Source organism: Bison bison, unplaced genomic scaffold, assembly GCF_000754665.1.
Source record: "Bison bison bison isolate TAMUID 2011002044 unplaced genomic scaffold, Bison_UMD1.0 scf7180017864167, whole genome shotgun sequence".
In the NCBI taxonomy this organism is placed as follows: domain Eukaryota; kingdom Metazoa; phylum Chordata; class Mammalia; order Artiodactyla; family Bovidae; genus Bison; species Bison bison.
In genome coordinates, this window is record NW_011494739.1 from 2,528,697 (window position 1) to 2,546,441 (window position 17,745).

Here is a 17,745-nt window from a genome sequence, read left to right on the forward strand (position 1 = left end):
CCACCCTTATGGCAGAAAGCAAAGAAGAACTAAAGAGCCTCTTGATGAAAGTGAAAGAGGAGAGTGAAAAAGTTGGCTTAAAACTCAACATTCAAAAAAACGAAGATCATGGCATGCAATCCCATCACTTCATGGCAAATAGATGGGGAAACAATGGAAACAGTGAGAGACTTTATTTTTTGGAGCTCCAAAAATCACTGCTAATGGTGACTGCAGCTATGAAATTAAAAGACACTTGCTCCTTGGAAGAAAAACTGTGACCAACCTAGACAGCATATTAAAAAGCAGAGACATCACTTGGCCAACAAAGGTCCGTCTAGTCAAAGCTATGGTTTTTCCAATAGTCACATATGGATGTGAGAGTTGGACTATAAAGAAAGCTGAGCACTGAAGAATTGATGCTTTTGAACTGTGGTGTTGGAGAAGACTCTTGAGAGTCCCTTGGACTGTAAGGAGATCCAACCAGTCCATCTTAAAGGAGATCAGTCCTGAGTGTTCTTTGGAAGGACTGATGATGAAGCTGAAACTCCAATACTTTGGCCACCTGATGGAAAGAGCTGACTCATTTGAAGAGACCCTGATGCTGGGAAAGGTTGAAGGCAGGAAGAGAAGGGGATGACAGAGGATGAGATGGTTGGATGACATCACCAATTAGATGGACATGAGTTTGAGCAAACTGCAGAAGATGGTGACGGCCAGGGAAGCCTGGTATGCTGCAGTCCTTGGAGTTGTAAAGGGTCAGACACAACTGAGTCAACTCAACTGAGCTGAAGGACTAAGCCTCTTTTTAAAGATTTTGATACACATTGCCCAGTTGCCTTCCTAAACACTGGTATTAATTAGCATTCTTCCTCTATTTTGATGTCATTTGCCTGTCCTTTTCATTGCTGGAGTTAGTCTCCTTTTTCTTTTAAATTATTTAGAAAGGCATCATCGTTATCACATTTGTAAGCTTAACTGAACCCAAATTCAGTTTTTGTTATTACCCCATTCTTTGTTGGCTGTTGACTGGAGACCTCTCTCTCATCTCCTTAAACTTCTTGCATTTCTCCTCATATGGCTGCCTCCATATTTAAAGCCAACAGCAGTGTGTCAGGTTCTTCTCATGCTTCAAGGCTTTCCTTCCACCTTTTCTTCTGCCACCAGCCAGAGAAAGTTCTCTGCTTTTAAAGGTCCATATGATTAGATTAGCCCACCCAGATAATCCCCCATTTCTGAGGTCCTCTGTGCCATAAAACATAAATGTAGGAGTGATTTCTTATCACACGCACAGATTCTGGGGACTAAGAAGTTATGGAAGATAGAGAAGGGGCCATTTTTACCAAATGCAAAATACATTTCCCCTTCCCTAGAGTTCTGAGGACTCTTGTGCCATTACTGTGTCAGCTCAGCCTGAAAATATTGTCTAAATCTCTTCTACTTAAAGGACCCAGATCTCACCTTCTAAATCATCTAAATTAGGTATAGTGGAACCTCCTGAGTACAACTGCTTTCTGTCTCTTGTCCAGAGATATGGATTGTCTGTTCCTATCATACACTGGTTGGATGGGCGAAGGATAACAGTTAACTTTTTTCTAACATGGGAGAAAAACATGAACATGAAAGTTACTAATTACAGCATTATTTATAATTACACTCACCAGAAGCAATACCAATACCTACATTAGAAGAATTTTAAAGATTTTCTTCACTTCAGTGAATATTATTTGGTCATTAAAAATTTTAGTAGCAAGGACAAATAGCATGAGAAATATAGGACACAAATGGAGGAAATTAGTACAGATCTAATTGTACTTATAATTTTCACATAAGCATATAAAAATATGCTCATAAAAAGACTAGAAAGGGCAAAAATAATCATTGTGTTAGAGTCGGATGATGGGTAACATTTTCCTTACAATTTTTTAGTATGAAATATGCATATTTTTCTTTTAAAAATCTTTGTTCACATAGCCTAAATGCAGTATTTTCCAATCATTCTCAATCTCCCATTCACCTTTGAACTCATAGGATATCCTTGGAATTAGGAAAGGGAAAAGTGTTGTGCTCTGCTTGCTCAGAACACATAGCTGGTGCTCTACTTGTACACACATTCTTGTCTACAGTTATCAGCATCTCCCAGTCCTGAGTTTCCACATTTGGCAGGACAAAGTACTTAAACCTAGATCACCATAATTCCCCAGCTGAACTTGTATCCTCACTGGGAAGCAGCCTAGCCATTTGAGGTCCCCAGACCAGCAATGTCAGGTCACATGGGAGCTTTTACAAAATGAAGCATCTCAGATCCCATTCCTGATCTTCTGAATTAAAACCTACATTTTAGCAAGATTCACCCCCCGATTCATGTGCACATAACAACTTGAACAGAACTGGCCTAGGTGGTTCAAACAATGCCATTAAAACTGAATCAGGGGTCAGGGTCGAGAAATCTTCAGGTAACTACTGCCGGAAGTACTGTGAAAACACAGCCGGCACTCCCAAAGAAGTGTGATGTGCAGATGGAGAGCTTTGTGTTCACGCCTGGTGGTCACCAATGAGTGCAGACCAGCAGCTGTGTTTAAAGCAGACATATTGGTATTGTGTACCAGTTGAAAGCCTGGGTTTGGAAACTTTTGATTCTGGAGTAAGCACACTCCATCCTGACTTTCCCATTGATTGCAGCTATACAGAATGCATGGAGCAGTTATTTGAGGATGCTGAAAAATAGCAGGTACATTGGGAGAGAAGACCAAAGGCTGAAATATCAATAAACTGGCCTCTGGTATGAACTCAAGGAAGCCCAAAACGAAGAATTAGATCTTGGTATGGAAAGAGAGCACTCCAGGAGAGTCCTCCATTCTGGCTAAAGTACTGAGGATGGGGTCTAGTGCTTAGAGAGGGTGGGAAGAAAATCTCCTATGTATTTTCTTCCTTTTCTCCGAAAATTCCCAACATGCGACAGTCCAAAAACACTTAAAACTGAGGGAAAAGACTCTTCCTTTCCAAGAAGACTTGTTTCAAGAGTATGAAGTGAACCACTGCTGCTTTTATTGTTCTCCCTCCACTTGATACAGCATGTGGACGTAGGCACTGTCAGGGGAGGTACATGGCAGAGCAAGGTAAGCAGTGCCCCAGCTTTCTGGCCAGAGGACCAAAAGGAAAAGCCCCCAGGACCCAGAAGGTACCAAGGAGATACGTTAGTTGCTCATTCGTGTCCGACTCTTTGTGACCCCATGGACTCCTCTGTCCATGGAATTCTCCAAGCAAGAATATTGGAGTGGGTTGCCATTTCCTTCTCCACCAAGGTGATAGATCATAGAAAGGAGTGCAGAAAGCAACTCTGTAAAGTTTGTGGACTCCAGGCCTTATCTGCACAATGTACATAAGTGGATGTGATTCTAAATAGCACACCAAAAACTTTGGGAACAGAACTGTAGTATCGCCCACTGCCAGGTCTCAGACTGACCACTGGATAGCACATATGTGGTACAGAACTAGATAGCGCTACAAAGGCTTTGCAAACAGAACTGACATTGAAACCTGAGCTTGAATCGCAAACCCAGCTGGGTTGGTTGTCTGCTAAGACAACAATATCAGGATTCTCCTGAAACCTCATAACAAAATATTAAAAATTTTTGGGACTGCAAAGAATCAAGTATTCCAAGATGACACAAATGTTGGAATAATTAGCTGACAGATAAAGCAGCTGTTAGAAAAATGCTCAGAGAAGTAAGGGCAAATAGTCTTGAAACAAATGGAATGATAAAAGATCTCAGCTCGGAAACAAGATACAAAGAATAACCAAATGGGAATTTTAGAAATGAAAAATACAATAATCAAAATAACTTCACTGGATGAATCCATAGCAGAATAGAGAAAACAGAGGAAATATTAAGTACTTGAAATAGATCAATAGAAATTATTCTATCTGAACAACAGAGAGAAAAAATATTTTTGTCCCAGGAACCTGGGACAATTATAAAAGATCTAACACTGGGACCATGAGAGTCTTAAAAGGAGAAGAGAAAGAGTGTAGGACAGAAAAATTAGTTGAAGAAAATAATGGCTAAAAACTTTCCAGATTTGGCAAAAGACAGAAACTTACAGATTTTAAAAGCTCAGCAAATCTTAAACAGGATAAACCCAAAGAAGTCCATGCTCATACATAATCACATTGCTAAAAATGAAAAAAAGTCATGAAAGCAACTAGAGAGAAACATGTGTTGCTTATAGTGGAATAAGAATTTGAATGATTGTGGATTTCTCATCAGAAAACCAGAAGTAAGTTGATCATTATTCTTAAAATATGGAGAAAAAAAGAATTGTCAGAACCAGAATTCTATATCCAACAAATACATCATCTTACTTCTGAAGGATTTTAAGATATTCTTAGTATAAAGAATACTAAGAGAATTCATAGTCAACAGATTTTCTCAGAAGAAATTGCTAATGAAAGTTCTTCAGACAGAAGGGAAGAGAAATCAAATAGAAACTTGGAACATCAAGAATAAAGGAAGAGCAATAAAAATGGTAAATATTTAGATAACTATAATAGGCTGTTCTCTAGTTCAAGAGAATTAGAATATGTTTAATTTGTTGTTGTTGTTCAGTCGCTAAGTTGTGTCCAACTCTTTGCAACCCCGTGGACTGTACCACACCAGGCTCCTATGTCCTCGACTATTTCCTGGGGTTTGCTCAAACTCTTGTGCATTGAGTCAGTGATGCCATCCAACCATTTCATCCTCTGTCATCCCCGTCTTCAATCTTTGCCAGCATCAGAGTTTCTTCCAAAGAGTCGGTTCTTCCCATCAGATAGCCAAAGTATTGGAGCTTCAACTTGAGTATCCGTCTTTCCAGTGAATATTCAGGGTTGATTTCCTTTAGGATTGACTGTTTTGATCTCCTTGCAGTCCAAGGGATTCTTAAGAGTCTTCTCCGACACCACAATTCACAAGCATAAATTCTTTGGTGCTTAGCCTTTATGGTCCAACTCTCACATCTGTTCATGACTAATGGAAAAACCATAATTTTAACTCTATGGATCTTTGTAAGTAAGGTATTGTCTCTGCTTTTTAATACACTGTCTAAAAATACACTTTCCTTCCCAGGAGCAAGTGTCTTTTAATTTCATGACTGCAGTCACCATCCACAGTGATTTTGGAGCCCAAGAAAATAAAATCTGTCACTGTTTCCACTCTTTACCCCTTCTGTTGAATTATGAAGAGAGAAAACAGAAGAAAAAAAGAGAACAATTGGAAAAGCAATAGTAAAATGGCAGACCTAAATCTAAACATATCACATTAAATGTAAATGGTCTCAACATACCAATTAAAGGAACATGGCTTTTGAAGTTGGGCAAACCTGGTGTAAATTCATTCTTGGCTGCTTATACCTATGTGGCTTGTGTAAGAACACTTGCTTCTTTGAGCCTCAGTTTCCTCATTTGTAAAATAAGTATATGGCCTCAGAGGGCTGTTACAAAGATGAAATAACGTAATGATATAAAGAACTCTGCACATCCATCTGTTTAAAAAGTAGAGGAGATGCATATTTGCTCATATATGCAAAGTATCTTTGGAAGGACATACAAGAAGCTGATGTTAGTAGTTGTCTATGGGAAGACCTGGTAGGCTAGAGGACAGGGCTAAGAGGGAGATTTTTTTTTTTTTTTACTTGTACAGGTCCAGAGTCTTTTATCTACAGCTCTGAAATCAAAAGAGCACTGAAAAAAAGTGTGTTTTGTTTTTTTCATAAGATTGACACCAAACCTTTTTTGGTAGCAAAACGTGACCTGAAGTGGCATGAAGTTCCTTACATATTCATTTTATGTGAATTCTCATTCATTTTGCAGAAATTTTAGGGTTTTGTTTACAGGGTGCTACATAGTAATATGTTTGGTACACTCCTATTTCTAAAATATGAAAAATTCTGAATTCTAAAACACATTCAGCACAAGATTATGGATCTATGTAGCCTTTGAATTTTGAATTCAATCTGTGTATTGTCTTGAATTTTGAAACTGGTGAAGGCATTACCTATTCACAAAATTAAATCTTAAAAACTAAATTTAGCATGGTGCCTGACACAAAGCAAGCTGTCAGTAAATATCAGCAGCTGCTGTTATTCCATTCTTCCAGGCTTTTCCTGTCAACAAATCTGTTCATGTCCAATACGACGTTTCACCGTCACAGCAGACCCTGTGACTGTTACTGTTTAGATTTTACATTTTTAAAGACTGAGGTTCAAAGATTTTGTGACAGATGCCTGCCAACCAGCCAGGCAGCCCCCCACCTAGGATCCCGAGGTTTTTTCTGTTCACCAGACCACCTCAGCCAGAAGAATGGCATCAGCAGGATTTGTGTGCCGAAGAGAGCCAAGTTGTTTTTATCTAAGAGCAGAGGAGAGAATGAGGAAATTATGTGTGGTCAGGATCACCCCCAAATCCCATTAGACAGTCCAGTGGGCCCAGCCAGACAGATGTGCCTATAGCATTTAATGTACCAGCATTCTCCTTCAGGGGCTTCCCAGGTGGCTCAGCTTTAAGAACCTGCCTGCCAGTGCAAAAGACGTAAGAGATGTGGGTTTAGACCTGAGTCAGGAAGATTCTGTAGAAGAGGGCATGCAGCCCACTCCAGTATTCCTGCCTGGAGAATCCCATGGACAGAGGAGCCTGGCAGGCTATAGCCCATAGGTTGCAAAGAGTCGAATGTGACCGAGGTGACTTAGCATGCTCACACTCTCCTTCAGTTGATTACCTGATGAAGTTTTAGGGACTTGATTCTAGACACTGTACAAAAATTACCTTAAAAAAAAAAAAAATCCTGAGACCCTCATTCAGCACATTAAAGACTGAACCTATTTTATAATAGGTTCTGGGTGTGTATATGAGGAGCTCACAGAAGGGTGCGTGTGTTGCAGTTAGACTATGTTGAGTATGAACCTAAGGGATATGCCATGACCATTTGAAGTACCCAAATTGTTGGGGTGGGCCTGGCAACTGCCTTTCTTTCCTCTATTGTTCTTTATTTCTTCTCTCCTCACATTCTGTGATCTCGGAGAGATAAATAGAGATGGCTCCATGTTTCAGGAGGCATCAAGGCTCATTTCTCCAAGTCATTGTTATAGTTGGTTCTGTTTGCTGCTCTGTAAGGGGGCAGTTTGTGGAGATAGATAAAATGCTTCCTGCCCTCTGCACCACCTGGTCTGTCCAGTGAGGCAGGTTATTGGGAGGCCACCAGAAAGTTTGACTGCCAGCTCCATGAACCATGGCTTGGAAACAATAACCTCGATGAGGAAAAATTGCTTCCCTTGGAAACCATGTCCGCCTAATCACAATGTCTTTTCCAGCTCATTGGTAGAACTGACTGGAGAAGCACCTACTTTTGGATTTTTTCCCAGCTCTTTAATTAATGGCTTCTTACTAGAAGCTTCAATTACCTGCTATTTACAAAGCTTTTCTGAGGTCTGCCATACCCCAGAACTGTCAGGTTTGTATTGCTTGCCAGGGCTCCAGGTAGATTCCAAAGCACACTTTTTCAAATACCAGATCTTTTTTGTTTCATTATATCCATAGCCAGATCCTTTATAGAAAAAGTAGGGAAGTATAAAGAGGAAATGTCACCCAGGTATAACTGTCACTGTTTTTATTTTCAGTTATACTTCTTTCTAGTTTTATTTATACACACACACATTTTTCCCAGGCTATTGATAATCCCCTTTTCTCTACCGTTAACACTAGAACATAAACATTTTTCCACATCATTTTTAAACATTCTCAGAACATTTGTTTCCATGGCTGCATGATCTACCTAACTGGTCCCCATTTGTGACCAATCCACTTCCCTTGGTTAAAGTCTTTATGATGATATTTGAATTTCTGTAAGAGGATTTGTTGTTGTTTAGTCACTAAGTCATGTGTGACTCTTTCGTGACTCCATGGCCTGTAGCCCACCAGGCTCCTCTGTCCTTGGATTTCCCAGACAAGAATACTGGAGTGGGTTGCCATTTCCTTCTCCAGGGGATCTTCCCCATCCTCGTACATTGGCAGCAGATTCTTGACCATTGAGCCACATGGAAGCCCTTATGATGGATACCTAGGCATAAAATTATCAGACCATGAAATGTAAAGCTACAAAAGGCTTTTGAGAGTCAGTTACATTGTGTGTGTGTGTGTATGTATGAGTATAAACTTAGTTTCCACAAAGCATGCACTGATTTATGCTTCTGGCTCCTGCAGTCTCAGTGTGGGCAAAAATTGGTTCTTCCTGGGGGGTGAAAAAAACCTTAGAAATTTTGTGGCTATCCAGTGGTTTCCAGTGCATAAACTGATATACAGTATCTGCTTTTATCATTTCATGCAGAGGCCATAATGAGAAAAAGGTTGAGAAACAGAGTTCTAGCTATATATGAGCACCCATCTCACTCCACCCTTGGAAGCTTTTAAATTTGAGCTTTTGGTTTGGGATTTTAGAATAGTATTTTTCTGGCCTAAATGTTCTTAATTCTTTGTACAGACTTTAGGAACCTGAGAAAGGTTTGAATACAATAAAATGTATGTGTTCCCACTGTTTATATTTTTATCTTTCTACATTATTAGGAATCCTCCATGTTTCTAGCCTTGTGTCCAGCTCTTTTCATGTTACTGTGCTGTGTAGTGTTTTCAGTGTTAGTCTGTGCCAAGGACCATGTTGAAGTACCCCTTGTGTTCTGGTCTTAGGCAGGGACTCCCCCACCTCCATGCCTGGGAGTACGTGTGTGTCTCCACAGGCGTCAGCTTTGGACCTCTGGGAGCCCAGGCGCCAAGCTGCTCTGGGACTTTGAGTAATTGTCCCTTGTTTGTTTCAGGTGTGATCCCCTGGGCCCGTTTGCTGTCGGGGGAGAGGACCTAGACCCCTTTGGGTGAGTACTGCTGGGGAGCTGGCAGCAACATGACTTGGTCTCGTGGCCTTTCAGCCCCAGCTCATCTTCTAATTTTAGAACTTTTCGTCAGTCTTCCTTTGGGGTGAAGGAGGCATTTGTTGCCGAGTGGCTGAGGAAGCACTGCCACTGTTCTGCTCTGCCATGCCTGGAGCAGTGCAAGAGGGCTCTGAATGTTGGGGAGCAACTGAGCAAGCCCAGAGGGCAGTTCCACTGTTGTTTTCTGGCCCCACTTGCCCTGGTGGAACGATACCCCCAGGGGGGTCTATCAGGTGAAGACTGAAAAACACACAAGTGGGTTACAGACCTGAAGTCAGTTGAGGGCTCTTCAGAGGTCATGACCTTACTTGATAAGGGAGGGTCACTCATCCCTTTTAGACTCTAGGGTAGTTCTTGTGAAGTCCCCAACAGAGTTAGAGCCTCAGCTATGCAAAGGCTCAGTGCTTCTAGATTTTAAGCTCTGCTGCAAAGCATGTCCCCAACTTGAGTGTTTCATTTTTAGACAGTGGGGAAAGTAAGTCTGAAGTTAAGCTTGAACAATTAAGCTTAACTTAAGTTTTTAACTTAATACTTTTGCTTGAGCTGAAGTTAAGCTTGAACAAACTTTGACCTCAAAGTTTGGGGTAACATCACCTTCTTATTCATCCTCATTTGAGCCATTAGGTCAGATCCTTAGAACTCCATGAGGAATGGGTACTATCAAGAGTCAGACTTGGACAATCAAGTCATAGAATGCCCAGAGACCCTTCAAGGAAACCAAAAAAAAAAAAAAAAAAAAAAAAGCTAGTATTATAAATTGTCTCAATTCATTAGCCCTTAGACCTAAAGCTGTGCCTGGAAGAGCCTTGTTTTGGTTCTGCATTCACCTTGACAAGTTCTGGCACATGTTCTTGATCAAATCGTGTCCCCCTCCTTGGCTGCAGGACATGGCAGGGATCTCAGTGTTGTGGGGTCCTGGAGCTTGTAGAGCTGAAAGTGCAGGCCATGATGGCCAGAAAAGGTGTGCTTTTTTATGTTCTTGCTCTTGCCCACTTTCTGCTGGCACTCAGGCAACCATCCACGCATGTCTGCTTGAGCCATCCAGAGTTGGTGGCCAATTCACTTTTACCTACATTCTCATCACCTTCTTCTCCAACATCTGCTTGCCACACCTGCTTACCCATTATTCCTTCTTGTCTCAGGTGTCGGAGAGGTGGCATGATTGTGGATCCCCTGAGATCCGGCTTCCCAAGAGCACTTATTGACCCGTCATCAGGACTCCCAAACCGGCTTCCTCCAGGCGCTGTGCCCCCAGGAGCACGCTTTGACCCCTTTGGACCCATTGGGACCAGCCCATCTGGGTAGGTATTCACTCGGGGATGCTGAGAGGGAGGACCCGATAGCGGCTCAGCTCAGCATTGCAGGGATAAAGGCATCTGACACCAAGCGCAGAATTGCCAGTAGTCCCGGGCCTTGCTGCCAAGAGAGTGGAGCCTCCTCCAGGCCCCTGCCTGGTGCTCCCTGAAGCCTTCCATGAGCTTCCCATTCCTCAGTGGCTCCCTTCCCCAGCTTCCCTCCAGGAGGACTCAGAGGAGGGGTTGCTACTCACATTTACTGGACTTCTTGTATGTGCCAGGAACTCAGTGGATTCTTAGGTCAGCACTTGTGGATAGATATTTCACAAAGACAGAAATCAAGGCCCTAAGTGATGAAGGAACTTGTCCAACGTGGGAAAATCAGAATTCAGACCAACTCTAGAGCACATGGTCTTTAACTCCGCAAACCACCACATCATTCTGGAGGCAGGCTCCCTCCATTCAGGACCCTGTCTACCTGTGTGCCCCTGACTCTTCATCACCCCAACTCACCAGCCCCTCTTTCCATTCCAGACCTAACCCAGACCATCTGCCCCCGCCGGGCTATGATGACATGTACCTGTGAAGGCCTCAAGAATGTAACATCCCAGCCTTCCCTCCACTGTCCTGGAGCTGCCACCGCAGGCCCCTTCAGCACCCGTTTTCTTGCAGGCTGGGGGCAAAGGACTCTGTCCATGTGTTTGCAGGCCGGCTGGGATTGCCTCCCCACCCCCTACCAGAGCCAGGGCACCTGCTGCAGTTCTCCACCTGGCTGCATATAGGTCCCAAAGAGAAATCAGTGTGTGTCTCACCACCAGCTCCTCTCCACTTCCCAGGGGAGACTCCGGCAACATATGCCCTTGACCCGATGCAGTTCTAGCTGCATCGCTATAAGAACAGAACCCATTTTGGATGTTATTATTAAGAACCAAATGTCAATACAAAAATCATGTTGCCGGTCTCCCACTCTTCTTTACTGCACAGCTCCTTCCATGTATGAGACTTGAGAGTTTGGATCTTTGAGGGGCTAAAGGACTCTCTTAGGCATCTTCCTTTCATGAATTGCTCTCACTCCTGATACCACTAAGATGGTCTGGCTGCGTGGATGAAAATGAGTGACTGGAACCCCCATAGGCCACAGGGATGACTTCCACAAGGCCAGGCGCATTGCAGAATGACTGCATCTCTCTGCAAAGGGCAAGACGTTCCAGTTCTGCTTGTCTGAGCCTGTCCTCTGGGTCTGTCTGTGCCTGGGCAATGGCCGCCTTCAAACAGAGGAATAAACAGAGCAGACCTGAAGGCTAATCTCTTTTTTGCCACTAACTTAACTGAGTGACCCTATGCAAGTCCCTTCCCCTTCCAGGGCCACTGTGCCCACCTGCGAAATCCGAGGTGCCTTTCTTGGCTCTAAAACATCCTGGTGTCGGCTTCTATGCATGATGATCCCTAGTAACTGAGGCAAAAGGTAAAGAATGAAGGTACAAGGCTTTGTGTGGTGATTACCTACAGAGTCTGCAACTCTGTGCCTCTACCCACCGTGAGGCCCCGACATGAGCATAGCAGCACAGTGCTGGACATAGGGACAAGCAGGGAGCCTGGCCTCTAGAAGCCAGTGTGTGACAAGGGTGAATGGAGGAGTTGGTGATACAGGAAACAACCCAGGAAGGCATTCCACCCCCAGGGAGCCCCAGCCTCTGAAAGTCTGTGCCCTGTATCCAGGCCCACCTGACCTTTGGTGTTCTCCAGATCCTTTTCAGCCCAAGGCCTGACAGATGTGTTCAGTGATGAACCCCTGTGCTGGAGTAGAGAAAACACCCTAGAGCACCAGACTCCGAGGCAAGAGATGAAGGCACTAGTCACTTTCACTCCACCGCTAGCATTTCAGCCATGGGTGGTGCCTTTTTCAGCTCCTTGGACTCCTTTCTCTAAATTAGGAGATAGTATTTGTCTGTGGGCAGAGGGCTACCAGAGCCTTCCTAAGGCATCTGCTAATGTGCTATATAGCCTGGAAGTGCCTGTCTGCTGTGCCCAAGAGTGGGTTACAAGTAAACTAGACAAGGCATATATGCCCAGGGTCAATCCAAGATGCCACCTGGGTATAGGTGGGGAGGCTAGGGCTTCCTGGGCGTTTCTGGCAGGCCGCATTTCAAGCACTGATTTAGTGAAGGACCAGTGTAAAGCTTTTAGAACAGCTCTGCTCTGGAAAAAGACCCAGAGGTTAGGCAGAACTGCAAATGCAGTCATCAATGGCCATCTTCCCCAAGAGCCAGCAAATGGGTGAGATGTTGTGTTTGGAAGCTAGATCATACCTTCTACAAAGAACTTGAGGCAATTTGCTCATAAAAGCATCCTTTATTATAAAAAGAAGCATTTAAAGGAACATCAGACAAGCAGGGGAAGTAAATAACTTTTAGGACCCTGATTCAGGGGAAGGACAAGATTGAAACAATAAATTCACCACTTAGATTTTCTAATAGTGAAAGTGGAAAGGATAGTCATAAGCATAATACTGTTTTCTGAAAACAGAAACTTCAGTGATTCATCTGCAGAATCAGTCATTTTTTGAGTGGGTCTCCTTGCATCAAGGACTGAGGAACGCAGACTGTGCCTTAAGTTATGTGTGGGGAGGTGAATGGGACCTTCAGGAACTTCCAAGTCAGCCTGTCAGTACATGTTGTGTATCTCAGCCACTTCCTCCTTCCAGCCATGAGTAATCACCGAGCAGCCAGAGGGAGTGATTCAGGTACGTTTTGTGGAACCTAGAAGTGTTAGAGCCTTAACAATAAATACCAGCACTTAATAGCCTGTTCTTCCTTTTTAAAAATAACAGCTTTATTGAGATACAGTTCACATACGCATAAAGTTCATGTTTTTTAAAGTGTACAATTCAGTGTTTTTAGTACATTCACAGTGTTGTGCACCCATCACCATATCTGAGTTCTGCACATTTCATCATCCAAAAAAGAAACCTCATACCCATTAACAGTCACTCTCCATTCCCTTCTCCCAGCCCCAAGTGACCACTCGTCTGTTTTCTGTCTCTAAAGATATGCCTATTCTGGACAGTTCTTACACGTGGAATAACACAATATGCGGTCTTTCATGTTTGGTTCCTTTCAGTTAACGTTTGCAGGGTCCATCCATGCTGTAGCGTGTATCAGTAATTCATTTCTTTTAATGGCTGAATAATATTCCACATTTTCTCTATCCATTTATTAGTTGATGGACAGGTTGTTCCAACTAAAATAAGGCTGCTATGAACATTTATGTACAGGTTTTTGTTTGGTCATATGTTTTCCGTTCTCTTGGAGTGGAATTGTGGGATCATATGGTAACTCTGTGTTTAATTTTTGAGGAACTGCCAGACTGTTTCCCAAAGTGACCGTGCCATTGACATTCCCATTAGCAGAGTATGAGGGGCCTGGTTCCGCCCATCTCCTCACCTGTTAGTCTTGTGTATAGATATCCTAGTGGGTGTGAAGTGGTAGCTCCTTGTGGTTTTGTCCTCTATTTTAAAAAAACAAAAACGGAATTCTGACCGAGGTCAAACAAGACAGAGATCGCAGACTGTGGCTTTGGTAATAGCCACCTTGGGATTACTGACTGGTGAGACGCAAAGGAGTTGAAGTTTGAATTTTGGGGACGTTTCAGGGCTGGATGTGATTTAGGAGAAAGGTCCTGTCTATAGGGAAGTTACCATGACCTTTCCAGGTCTGGTGAGATTCATGGTAACCACTTTTGCTTGTTTTGAAATATTTGTATTGACCCAGTGGCTTACAAGTAAAATAAACATCTAGTTCTCAATCTTTGTCTTTTGAAGTGACATAGACTACGTGTACCATCTCTGGCAGTCTCCTCATCCCCAACTCTTCTTCCTTGCCTTGTGTCCTTCCTGATTCTTAGAGCTGGCTGTGTTTTTCATTGCATTGCATTTATCTGCTCATCATGAGCTGTCAGCCTCCATGGTGAAGTCACTGGTCTCAAGACCCTGACTCAAGCAGGTATTATGTTCAAAACAGATTTTTTATTCCTGTGATGGATGGCTAGTACCTGTTGGCATGCAGTTAGAAATCAGGTAGCAAGCCCTGTAACAACCTCATTCTTTGAAATCCAAATTCCTTCATAGCTTCCTTTTCTGCTCATTAATGACATTCTATTACTGATCCTTGCCTCTTCATAGAAGAAAACTTAGAGTCTGTGGAGCAGTTCCTGTCTGTCACCTTGTGCTCTTGTCTGCTTTGGGCAGTTCCAATGAGACAGGTCCCACCACCAAGGAGATGAAAGATCCCTCACATAAATATCCTCAGCTTTGTCTGATATAAAACTTATATTCTTAAGGCCCATTGTTGACTTTTTGCACCAAAAGAGAGATTCAAAGGCAGGCATCCAAGCCCCCAGCCCCTGTTTGTCCTTGGGATACCCCAAGTCTCCAGCTGTGCCGAGCCCTGAGCCTCACCCAGAGGGTAGGTCACAAGTAGGAGTGGCAGGCAGTGAGGATGGTGGCTGTAGAGGAGTGGCAAGACCCAGGTGACCAAGGATACTAGGGTGCAGAGAGCAGTGACATGGGTTTGAACATGAGGTTTGCCCACTAGTGGCAGGGCTAGGTGGCAGGTACGAGGTGGAAGGCCCAGCCTCGGACGTTGGATGACCGTGGGAATGGCCAGGTTCCATACTAGCCACATAAGGTGAGTGTTGTGTGACACGGTTCTGAAAGAGGAGAGACAGGGTGGGCTGTAGGAAACAGAAACTACTTTAGCTTTTTGAAACAAGAAGATTTGGATGCAGGCAGCAGCAAGATCACATCATCATTGTCTGATCTGGGGATCAGGAAACTCCAGAGCCACACAGCAACTGCCTGGATCTGTGCCAGAAAGTAAATGCCCCTTGTGCTGCCACCTTGACCCCCTCCCCCACTTCCTCTCACCTCAGTTCCAAGTGCAAGGCTTGGTTGCATGCATCTGATAGTTGGAACCTACATCAACTCTTAAACCATAGCTACAAAGGAGCCTGGGAAATGGTCTTTTTCCCTTTTCCTGCCTGTCCCAGGAAGGCACGTTTGGGACAGAGGTCTGACAAGCCAGTCTCCTGTGTATTAACATCCTTATAGAATGGGCCTTGATAGAGATGAGCACCACAGCCAGGCTTCTCCAGCTTGCCCAAGCCTCCCAGTCTCTCCTGAAATGCTTGCTTGAAGGACACAGTACATCTTGGGCCCCAACCCAGACCTGGATCCAGATCACTAGGGAAGGGCCCTTAAGTCCATTTTTTGTAAGTTCCTCAGGTGATTTATCTGACAGACCAGTTTGAGAATTCCTGAGAGGGGAAGGGAAGGCTATACACATCCTTGCTACTCAAACCGGCAGATTCACCTAGAAACTTGTTAGAAATGTGGAGTCTCGGGCCCCACCCAGGCCTATTAAATGAGGATCTGCACTTTATCAAGTTGTCCAAGTGGTTTGTGTGCACTTTAAAGTCTGAAACTCTCTGGTGTACAAACCTTATATCTTCTCCCTTTACCTGGATAGCAGGTGAAAAGAATCGGCAGTCTTGGTTGATGACATACTACGATTAATACAAGAACCTCCTTGTTTTAACTGCTTTCTGTGTTATCCCCTGTAACCTCTCCCTTCCTTTCTCCCCTATCACTCAAAATGTGTTTGTTTCATATGTTTTTAAATACGGGTGTACCCTTGTAAAATAGCATATGTCATATCTAATATAAGGAAATACTATCCCCATTTTTTCCAGGCCAGAAAAAGAGGGTTTGGAAAGTTTCAGTAATTTGCTCAAGAAGGCAAGCAGGGTTCTTAGAATTAAGCAGGAGTAGTTATGACTCCCAGCCCTCCCTTTGCTGGTGTGTGACTTTATCTGCAAAATGAGCATCATATCTACCTTCAGGATTGTTACAGGACCCAACCAAATAATGTGTCTTACAAACAGATAGCAGGAGCTCTGTGGGTATCAGCTATCATTACTGAAGCCATATGGGTAGATAAGACTGGGAGTTCGTGGACAAGAGGGGTTCCCTGGTGGCTCAGATGGTAAAGAATCTGCCTGCAATGCAAGTGACCTGGATTCGATTCCTGGGTTGGGAAGATCCCCTGGAGACGGGAGCGGCTACCCACTCCAGTATTCTGGCCTGGAAAATTCCAAGGACAGAGGAGCCTGGTGGGCTATACAGTCCATGGCGTTGCAGAGTCAGACATGACTGAATGAATTTCACTTCATGAACAAGAGGAAGGAAACCTTGGGCTGCTGTTCAATGACGAGAATAACTATCTGATGCCCTCAGTGTGCCAAACTCCTCCTAGTCTCATGTAGTACACCTAGCTATTCCCAAGGTAAACACTGGTAGCAGCTTAGTTGAAGTGGTGCTGGGTTTGTTCCTTCAGGGGTGGCAGAGCTGTGATGAGGACCCGAGACAGCCTGGTTCTAAAACTGGTGCTCTTTTTAGTAAAACTGCTATACCTAGACCCCACATCTTGTCCAGAGGAGGAGCATGGGCAAAATCTATTCCTGAAGCCGGAAAACAAGTCAGGACTGAAACGAGAAAGGAACAATGCTGCATAATTCCCAAGATGGCCCAAGACTCCGAAGTCAGTCCTATTGCAAAGTGTATCTCATGTCTCTGAGCACTTCCACCTACAGCCACAGCACCCAAGCACCCAGGTTGGGAGCATCTGAAAGCACCCAGCCCAATCCCTATCCCACAGAGGAAGAACAGGCCCCAAAGCCTGTCAGGGTAACCTCTTGAGAGGCTTCATTGGCCTAGACATGGCCTTAGGCTCCATGCAGGGCTCTGTCATATGACCCCAAATGATGCTCACCCTGGCCTTCTGACTTTGGTAGTTTGGGAGCTATTTTCCCCATTGGACAGATGAAAAAGCATACCCAGAGCAGTTGAGTGACTCCCACTTTGCCACAAAGACTACAAATAAATCCTAGCCCCAAACTTGTGTATCAGACATTACCCCCAACAGTTTTGAGTGACAAAAATATGACCCCCCAAAATTGTCCCTCCCTCTTCCTTTTCTCCCCTCAGCCAGGCTGTAAGAGGAAGGGGCCATGCAGCTTCAGCACCCTGGTCAGCGCCCACCTAGGCGCAGCTGCCAGACGAAGCCTTTGGGCGAGGGTAGGCCAATGTCGACTGCTCCCCAGTCCAGGATGGCCCTCCTCTGGGATAGACAGGCATCCCAGGAAGGATGAACCTAGGTATTCTGCCTACAAGATGGAGCCCTGCCCGCCCACCCTCCAGATTAGAACCACAGGAGCACAGCTTCATCCTCTAGGCTTCTTGATGTCTGATATAAATTCACATGAGAACTGTAAGAAGAGAGGGGGCCTGAGCCATGGGGCCCCTGGGTAAGTCCCACCTCTCCCCTTGGTTTTCCCCAGTAGTAAAATGGGGATAAAGGTGGACTTGATCCTCCAAGGATCCTCAAAGATCCCGCTGACCTATGAGATTCCATGACTTAAATAGGACATGGGCCTGTCCAAGTTTAGTGCTGCCCCAACT

The 17,745-nt window shown here is 44.1% G+C and overlaps 1 protein-coding gene across 1 annotated transcript in view; it reads left to right on the top strand.

Moving 5' to 3' along the window:
* PSMF1 (proteasome (prosome, macropain) inhibitor subunit 1 (PI31)) overlaps nt 1–14,033 on the top strand; it is a 41,623-nt gene extending 27,590 nt beyond the window's left edge. The window contains exons 5-7 of the mRNA XM_010841779.1: nt 8,824–8,877; nt 10,077–10,235; nt 10,764–14,033. Of these exons, the coding sequence (XP_010840081.1) occupies nt 8,824–8,877; nt 10,077–10,235; nt 10,764–10,815 (265 nt within the window). The 3' untranslated portion in view covers nt 10,816–14,033. The remainder of the gene's footprint in view (nt 1–8,823; nt 8,878–10,076; nt 10,236–10,763) is intronic.
* Nucleotides 14,034–17,745: the final 3,712 nt, after the last annotated feature.